Source organism: Zerene cesonia, unplaced genomic scaffold (assembly GCF_012273895.1).
Source record: "Zerene cesonia ecotype Mississippi unplaced genomic scaffold, Zerene_cesonia_1.1 Zces_u004, whole genome shotgun sequence".
In the NCBI taxonomy this organism is placed as follows: domain Eukaryota; kingdom Metazoa; phylum Arthropoda; class Insecta; order Lepidoptera; family Pieridae; genus Zerene; species Zerene cesonia.
This window is the reverse complement of record NW_024045134.1, coordinates 137,871-146,149: the sequence shown is the minus strand read 5'-3', so window position 1 is coordinate 146,149 and position 8,279 is coordinate 137,871. Positions and strand designations below refer to the sequence as shown.

General features: G+C 30.6%; 2 protein-coding genes across 3 annotated transcripts in view; one reads left to right on the top strand and one right to left on the bottom strand.

Moving 5' to 3' along the window:
- Positions 1-5,175, bottom strand: part of LOC119838635 (transcription elongation factor SPT6) — a 14,265-nt gene extending 9,090 nt beyond the window's left edge. Inside the window, exons 1-12 of one of the 2 annotated variants that reach the window (XM_038364655.1) lie at positions 4,978-5,174; positions 4,792-4,885; positions 4,045-4,244; positions 3,638-3,757; positions 3,103-3,260; positions 2,800-2,933; positions 2,347-2,462; positions 1,971-2,143; positions 1,514-1,667; positions 1,133-1,275; positions 672-806; positions 85-239 (exon numbers count right to left, since the gene is read on the bottom strand). In XM_038364655.1, the coding sequence (XP_038220583.1) occupies positions 85-239; positions 672-806; positions 1,133-1,275; positions 1,514-1,667; positions 1,971-2,143; positions 2,347-2,462; positions 2,800-2,933; positions 3,103-3,260; positions 3,638-3,757; positions 4,045-4,244; positions 4,792-4,885; positions 4,978-5,016 (1,621 nt within the window). In that variant the 5' untranslated portion in view covers positions 5,017-5,174. Of the gene's footprint in view, positions 1-84; positions 240-671; positions 807-1,132; positions 1,276-1,513; positions 1,668-1,970; positions 2,144-2,346; positions 2,463-2,799; positions 2,934-3,102; positions 3,261-3,637; positions 3,758-4,044; positions 4,245-4,791; positions 4,886-4,977 lie in introns of both variants that reach the window. The other variant, XM_038364657.1, reaches the window with a different exon arrangement.
- A 222-nt stretch (positions 5,176-5,397) lies between these two features.
- Positions 5,398-8,067, top strand: LOC119838727 (AH receptor-interacting protein). Its single transcript, XM_038364816.1, has 6 exons — positions 5,398-5,861; positions 6,053-6,238; positions 6,412-6,574; positions 6,724-6,910; positions 7,317-7,459; positions 7,617-8,067. Exons 1-6 carry the CDS (start codon positions 5,793-5,795, stop codon positions 7,835-7,837), a joined length of 969 nt encoding a protein of 322 aa, XP_038220744.1. The 5' UTR covers positions 5,398-5,792; the 3' UTR covers positions 7,838-8,067.
- Positions 8,068-8,279: the final 212 nt, after the last annotated feature.

The following is an 8,279-nucleotide window of genomic DNA, read 5'->3' as shown; positions in this document are numbered from 1 at the left end:
ACTGAATAAAATACTGATACTAAATATTTTTTACATTTCTGCAGTAGCATTAACTTCAAGTAAGAAAAAAATTTAAAAACCAACCAAGTCCCGCCTTCCTGCACAGCTCATACGGCCCCGAGCGCACTGCATACTTCACCTCCGTGGGCTCCTCCTCATCCGGGAGTGCAGCCTCCACTGCTGCAGCCGCTTCGTCTGGATCCTCACCGTTCTTCTCGGCTTCTTCCCGAGCTTGTTTTCTATGATTAATGAAAAACTGAGTTACTACTTAATTTAAAATGTACTTGTACTATCATTACTATAGTATGTTTGTATGACTAGCGGCTAGAAGAAGCAAAAATGTTAGTCAATATTTCCTTTAAGTTATTAACTCTATACCGCGGCTTCACTCGCGTACTCGGTACCCAGATAAAAAGTAACAATTATACCAGACTAAAGTCTATCTCTACACCAAATTTCATACAGATATGATGCGCTGTTTTCGCGTAAAAGGTTTCAAACATCAATACCTTCTTATAAACTTTCGCATTTATCATATTAGTAGGATATAACGGCTATATTTGAAAGCTGTGTAATTAGAACGAACGGAATTAAATATAATATACTAAAGTCAGCGAAATTATCTTTTACAGATTAATATTTTCTAAATAATCCTCTACGATTATTCTTACTTCTTCTCCTCTATTTGTCTTTTCTTCTCTTTGGCACGCTGCACTTTCTGCATCTCGGGCAGATCGTGTGAATAATACAACAGGAAGTGCGTGTGCACGTCGCGCAATTCCTCTGGTGTTTGTACGTTTTTCAGCCTAGGAAAATGACAATCATTTCATTGCAAGCCACAATTTTATTTATAAAATGAAATATAATTAATAAAAGTTATTATATATAAAAACTTTAAAATCACAGACAAGAAAGAATACAAAAATCTTATATGATATCAATAATATCTAATTTTAAATGGAGCACGTAAGTTACATACCACCCATTCACTATTTATTTATTAATATCTATATATTATGTAGAGTACATTAAGAATAACACGACATTATGTACAATATAGGAACCCCAAAAATTCATTTTTCTCCCGATATTAAAATAAAAAAAAATATTTTGCTAACATTCTCCAACAAACCTCTCAATATCTTCATCCTTAATAAGTCTCATGGTATCAGGTATGGGCGCGTCAGGATCCGCCATAACTTTATCGAGCTGAAACTCTCGCATGTTCTCCAAGAGTTTCAGTAGATTCTCTTTGCGTTGCTTTAGTTGGCACCACTGCGAAATAATATTTACTAATTATACTCCTTGTATTTATAGTTTTTTCCTGGTCAAAGCATGTTAACAAAAACTTGTTTTCAATAACATAGGTTAGCAATTATGAAATCACATACTCAAATATAGTTTAGAAACAAAAAGATAACATCTTTGAGAAATGAATGGTTTCAAAGGCTCTACTTAAACAAATTTTTAACGATGTCATATGTATGATAAGAGTGTATAAAATATATCATACCTTTGCATCATATTTATACACCTTCCACAGATCATTAATGCTCAACTCCGGCTGAACATACTCCTTTCTATAAAATGCTATGAATGGTACTTCCAATGTCTGGTTTCGCATGAAGTCCAATGCTTGCCGAATCTTCACTACTGTACTTGAACCTCTGCAAAGAATCAAGGAATAAAAAAAAAAAAATAGCACCTTCTTAACGATATATCTTCTTATAATGTCAAAAAATATTCAAGTTTGTATCATCATCCATCCATAAAAAATATGAAATTTTATAATTCTTAACTTCTTAATACATTGAAGCACCAATCTATATGAATCGACTCAAACTCAAAACTTTAAATCTATGATTCAAAAAAATAGTTGAAGTCAACAATCTTGCAACCAAACTGCTGTACAACTGGTAAATTTTGAAAGCATTTTATCATATTTTTATCTAATTAATTATATTCTATACCGTCTCGATCTATCCCTAGCCTCCTGCGCATCTGCCTTGGACACTGGTGGCTTCAAGAATGCCTGCTTATAAATCCACTCTGCTTCATCCTCCAACTCAGTGCTACCTTCTTCTACTGCAGTTATCGGCACATCACGTATTTGCATACGCTCAGGAACATCTGTTTTACGGATCTAATAAAGTTAGGAAAAATTAATTAAAGTCTTATATGTTATCAAAGGAAGAAATTAGAATTCAATGAAATAAAAACATTAATGTCATTATATTGTACAAGTTACCGAGTAAAATTGATTATTTCTTCACTATGTATAAAAATTCACAATACATAAGTTATCATTCTAAAAAAAATTATACTCCTATTACAGTATCCACAAACCTCATTGTCCAAATCAGTGAAATGACTTCTCTTCAATTCGCTCGGCTCATATATCTCAAATATGGACTTCTTGCTTGGACGTTTTGGTTTTCCCTTTTTAGTTCTGCGTCTCTCACCTTAAAATAATATATTAATTTAAAATGCTTTAACCAAATAAGCCTTAAACATGTCGTAAATTCATTACTTATGACTTTTTTTTACAGATGTAGTCAAAACATACAAGTTGTACTATTCTTATTCTATTCTCTTCTCTATTCTTTTTCGGGAGGAAGGATGTTTGTTGCTTTCTCACATGAAAATGTCTTGTCATTTTGTACACATATATGTTTTATTAAACACATGTTTCATAGAGACCCACTTGACCCAATATATGATGAATGAAAACAAAATGATATGTAAAGTTAAACTTTATTAGAGATATGATGTGAATACAGGTAACTGAAAATGTCATACCTTCTTCTTCTTCATCTTCAATGTATTCATCCAAATCTTCATCCTCTTCATCCTCATAATCCTCTTCACCATATTTTTCAAATTCATCATAATCAAAGTCCACTCCAAAAATATCTTGACCTTCTTGCAATGATCTAATAAAAGGAGTTTATTTTTAAGTTTTTTGTCAGAGAAAGTAAAAGAGCATTAATCGTCTATGCAGAGAAACATTAATTGTCTAACAAGAAAGGAACAAAAATTTTTTCAAATCAAAATATCCTACATGTGAATTAAAAAATAAATAAAAAGGAGAATTTTACTTACGCATCAGTAAATATTGGTTTCCGCTTCTTTTTCCGTTCAGCAATAGGTCTACCATCATCATCAACAATGAAGTCATCAGCATCTGACTCCATGTCCTCATTTTCGTCATCATATTCCACCTCCCTCGGCGCGGCTGATTCTGAGCGATTTTCATCCTCCTAGTAAAATCAATTCAACCAAAAAACAGTTCTTTTTATTCCAATTTATGTATTTTTTCTTGGCACATAAATTTAAATTAATTTATACAAATCTTATAACATGAGGAAGTTAAAGAAAAAATCATATATTTTATTGTTTATTGACTTATTCGACATACTAAAGTTAGTCATGTTTATACATAAATTTTTCTCTTTCATTAATTTCAAACATAATGTTAGGGTATCACATAATGACTGTTAACAATAAGAAAGGGGGTCTACCTGAGCCAAGCCATTCATATATCTTTTGGTGACTATTTTAATTAAATATTAACTTACCCATTCATAATTAATATTTAATTTAAGATTAAGATTTATATTGTCAGTCATATACACACCTCATCAGATCCACCAACAAAGAGCTTTTCCGCAATTACTTCTCTTTCTAAATCAGGATCATCTGCGCCCTCATTATCACTATCATCATCCTCTAGGCGTCTAAGACGTTTGAATTTATTCTACAAAAAAAAAATGATATAAAAATAAACATTTATCAATGCAGGCATGTATCCGCAACTACATATCAAATGGCTGTATTGTGTGAAAAGAAAGAATAGAAGGGATTAGAAAAACATTTGCTTCCAAAAAATGAAACAATACAGTAGATCAACAAAGATAGGATTTTTATGACAAAAAAAATGAATAATAGGTATAATATAATATTAAAACTAAATTTATTTATAAAAAGAAAAAAATGGAAACAGGAAAATTTTACTCTTAAAAGAACATTATATTAATAACTTACTCTAGCAACTTTCACACCCAAATTCTCTTCAATTAAATCATAATCTTCGTCTTCAAGCCTATCATCTAACTCATCATCACTTTTCTTCCTTTTCTTAGGCCCTACACTTGCATCTGAGTCTTCACCATCACTGCCCGACTCTTCAATTGGAGCATCATCAATGAGATCCTTTAGTTCTTCTCTGAGACGTTCTTCATCATCTACAATAATGAAATGATTATTGATCCAAAAGAATTAGTTTAACATATGTTTTAAAATAAATAAAAGGTATTTCATAACACATAATAAATAACTATAGAATATAATAGAAATGTTATACACCCTTGTCATGCATGATCTTCTTTTAGTTTTTATGTAATTATTAAATTTTAAGCCAATAAGGACCAAAATAAGTGAATTAAAAAGCAGTCAAGAACTTTGACCTAAATTTTTATTAAAAGTCAATTATTAATGTAAGTATGGGAAAGACAGTTGACAGTATGATGCAGTGAAAAAATTATACAAAACATGTATTTCTCCTTTTTTATTAAGAATTACAAATAGTACAGTAAATAACCTTAAAAGAATGAAATTTCCAAAGACCTGCAAGTTTATCACAAATTTATGCAGTCTAAACTAGAATATTTAAAAGATATTTTAGTGTTGAATGATATATAAACTTATATAAATACTAAGTTTAAAATTGTGTATAAGCCTTTTGAATCAAAGCATCATTTACACGTTAACGAGTCTTAATTGGGTACAAACCTTCTTCTTCTTCATCCTCATCGTCACTTTGTACTGCAGCTTTACGCTTTGGCTTTTTGCGTTCGGCTGGTTGATCATCCTCTTCAGAATCCAACTACAATATTAAAAGGAATGTCGTGAATTTAGAACAAAAACACACTCGGAAATTCATGTAAAAACATAGCGTAATCTAAAAGTTTCACTAACCTCGCTCTCCTCTGCCTCTGATTCTAAGAAATCAGCCATCTTCCCTTACAGACTTATAGTTTCTCTTATATAAAATACACTTAAATTTAAATTATAAATAAATTCATTAATGGGAAAAGAAACTTTTACGTAGACCAAGACATAATTTGCAAATAAAAATCATTACAAATCACAAACCAGAAACTAAAGAGCACTATATTTATCAATACAGATAAATTAAATAATTACCATAGTCAATTGACATTCAGTAAGAAACGCTTGTAAAATAATTATTGTATTTAACAGGTATATTTCTATACCTACTTCATCAGTCAAACAGTTGAATACTAATTATAATATTGGTTACTAAAAATGCTAATTGTGTGTTTAACAACATGTCCGTCCCTGTGGTAGGTCTCCCCGAACCGTAGTACCGTACCGTATTATTATACTACTCTTTGACCTTGTACCTACCTCCGACCTCCTTACTCCTCTAGTCTTTGGTCCTTTATTAATCTGTGACATGGACAATCACGTACTTTTAAAAAATTAACTAAAGCTTGAAAATTACGAATTTTGCATTGAAAAACTGGTAATTTGTGGTAAAAATTGTCACACACATAATAAATCGTGAATCGTAGTGCTTAAAGCACCTTACGGTACATTTGCCAACGATCCTTGATAATTTTAAAATTTGATCCTATTCAAGTAAATAAGACGGTCTTGAAGTTGGATGCCAAGTAAATATTTAGAAATTAAATAAGACCAACTTGATTTGTGCGATTCGTTCGTATTATGAATTAAGTTTAAATATAACATTTGAATTTATAAGCACAATGGCTCCCATAGTGAAAAATATAATACATGCAGGACAGAAATACATTCCAATAGTTGATGGTAGTAAGGTAAGTTTATTAAATAATAATATTTAGGATCTTATGTTAGAATATTTTTATCCTTTATGAGTTTATATATGCTTATCTACTACCGTTGTAAAGCTATATCATATAATTCAGATTTCTCTATAAAATATTTAGCAATTCCAATATACCTATATAACATTTGTTTTTATTGTATACTACTTCCTTTTTTTAAGGCTCACTTTCATTTCCAAACATGGAAACTGGGTCCAGAAAGGGCTCTTATTGATGACAGTAGAAAAATTGGGCAAAAAGAACCAATGATGCTAGTTATTGGTCACAAATTTAAGTTGGAAGTATGGGAAAGTATTATCAAAATGATGGCTGTTGGAGAAGTTTCCAGCTTTACGGTCCAAAAAGAGGTTTGTTATTAAAAGAATCTTATTTTATGAAAGTTTAACTGTTTCTTCATTCTTATTATTATTTACACCCTACACTTAAAAATCTCACACAATGAATATACAATATAAACTGTAAATCTGCATAGTCATAAGGGTTAAGATACATTTATAAAACAAATCATTGTTTTGAATAGCTTGTTTACAGCTATCCTTTTGTCTCCAAAACCCTAAGAGAACTGGGTCAAGAACAACATAAGATTAAGCATAGCTGCACAATGACCTTGCACACTGAAGGTATTGGATACCAAGATCTGGATGATTTGATCAGCAACCCTTGTGACTTGGAGTTTGTCATTGGTAGGTAGAGTAAATTAAATCTTACAATTCTGGTAAAAAGTGTGTGTGTGTGTGTGTGTAACATTTAGAGTTTAATAGATTTTAAAACAATATTTAATCAGGCTAAAACTATTATTATTATTTTATATGGCCTTATTTTTTTATTTTAGAACTTTTAAAAGTGGAAACATCAGATGAATACGAAAAAGAATTATGGCAACTCAACATAGAAGAGAGGCTGAAGCTTATTCCAGAGCTAAAGGAAAAAGGCAACAAGTTGTATGCTGAAAAACAATATAATGATGCTGAAGACGCATATAGACAGGCATTGGGTATTTTGGAACAATTAATGATTAGGTGACAATCATTTTCTTTTTAAATACTGAAATAATGAATAAATGCCCACTAATATTAGTAATGCAAAATTTACTCTTGACTGTCTATCTGTCTGTCTCTGTTTCACACCTACTAACTACTGAACCAATTTGAACAGGATAGATTTTATTAAATGAATTTTCCTTTTCATTTGACTATGCAGGCAGCGCTGTAGATGGAAAGCTAGATTTTTAATTGTGAGAAATTTTGCATATCTTGATACAGTTTCTTTTATTAATATATTGGATAATATGTTTATAGAAATTAAAGACTTTTAATGTTAAAAAGTCCAGTAAGTAAAATCCATTAAAAAGTCTTTAATTTCTTAATGTATAATATTCACGTGAAATTAAACACAAGAAAATACTATTCAATTTATTATTTTCAGAGAAAGAAAAAATGATGAGGAATGGATTGCATTGAACCAATTGAAACTCCCAATCTTATTGAATTATGCACAATGCAAATTGCTCAAAGATGATTATTATGCTGTTATAGAACATTGCAGTACAGTCCTTGAATATGATAAAGGTAACATACACAGTTGGAAAAGTAATTATACACGAGAAATATTATTCATTTAATTTAACTAAAATGTAATAAATTCAACATAAATTGTTATTTACATCAAATTGATATGTGATCTTCAAACTTAATTTTTTCATTTCTACCTTATGCTTTTTTTTAGATAATGAAAAGGCATTGTATCGACGGGCCAGAGCTCATGTAGGTGCATGGAACCCAGATGAAGCCGAAGAAGATTTTAAGCATTTGAAAGCATTAAATCCATCCTTAGCTGTTGCAATTGACAAGGAACTTGATAATATCAGGTGGCTTCGGAAGGAGAAAGCTGAGCAAGAAAAAACAGCTATGAGAAAACTGTTTAATCAAAATAATGTAGAAACATAAATGCAATAGTGATAATATCATTTTACGTGTAGTCAACTACATTATTATTTAGCATAGATATACACATATATCTTGTAAAAATTATCTGTCTCATCAAAAATATGAAGTAGATATCCATCCATTATTGATCAATAATTTTTAATAATCTTACCTGGGTCTTTTCTATACAAGAATGCCACAGTAATATTCTTTTTATTCTCTGGTACTTTTACCCACAGCTTCGCCCACTATGTAAAAAAAATAAACAGTAATAGCGCCATCTATCTGAATTTTTAAAATTTGTTGTGTGTGTAAGTGATTCAAATATGAATCATATTTGATGGAAACTCCACAGTAACGTAAACTATGCGGGAAATTAGGCAGGAGAAGCCGCAGGCGGAAAGCTAGTTCAGTAATAAATTTTAATATATATCCATTTTCCTAACACATTAATTGTCTAACA

What these genes read in the sequence shown, in the direction of transcription:
- LOC119838727 (XM_038364816.1), top strand. Translation starts at nt 5,793, where the DNA reads ATGGCTCCCATAGTGAAAAATATAATACATGCAGGACAGAAATACATT. An exon ending in TGACTTGGAGTTTGTCATTG is followed by an intron (nt 6,575 to 6,723) that starts GTAGGTAGAGTA and finishes TTTTTATTTTAG; the next exon opens with AACTTTTAAAAGTGGAAACA. An exon ending in AGTCCTTGAATATGATAAAG is followed by an intron (nt 7,460 to 7,616) that starts GTAACATACACA and finishes GCTTTTTTTTAG; the next exon opens with ATAATGAAAAGGCATTGTAT.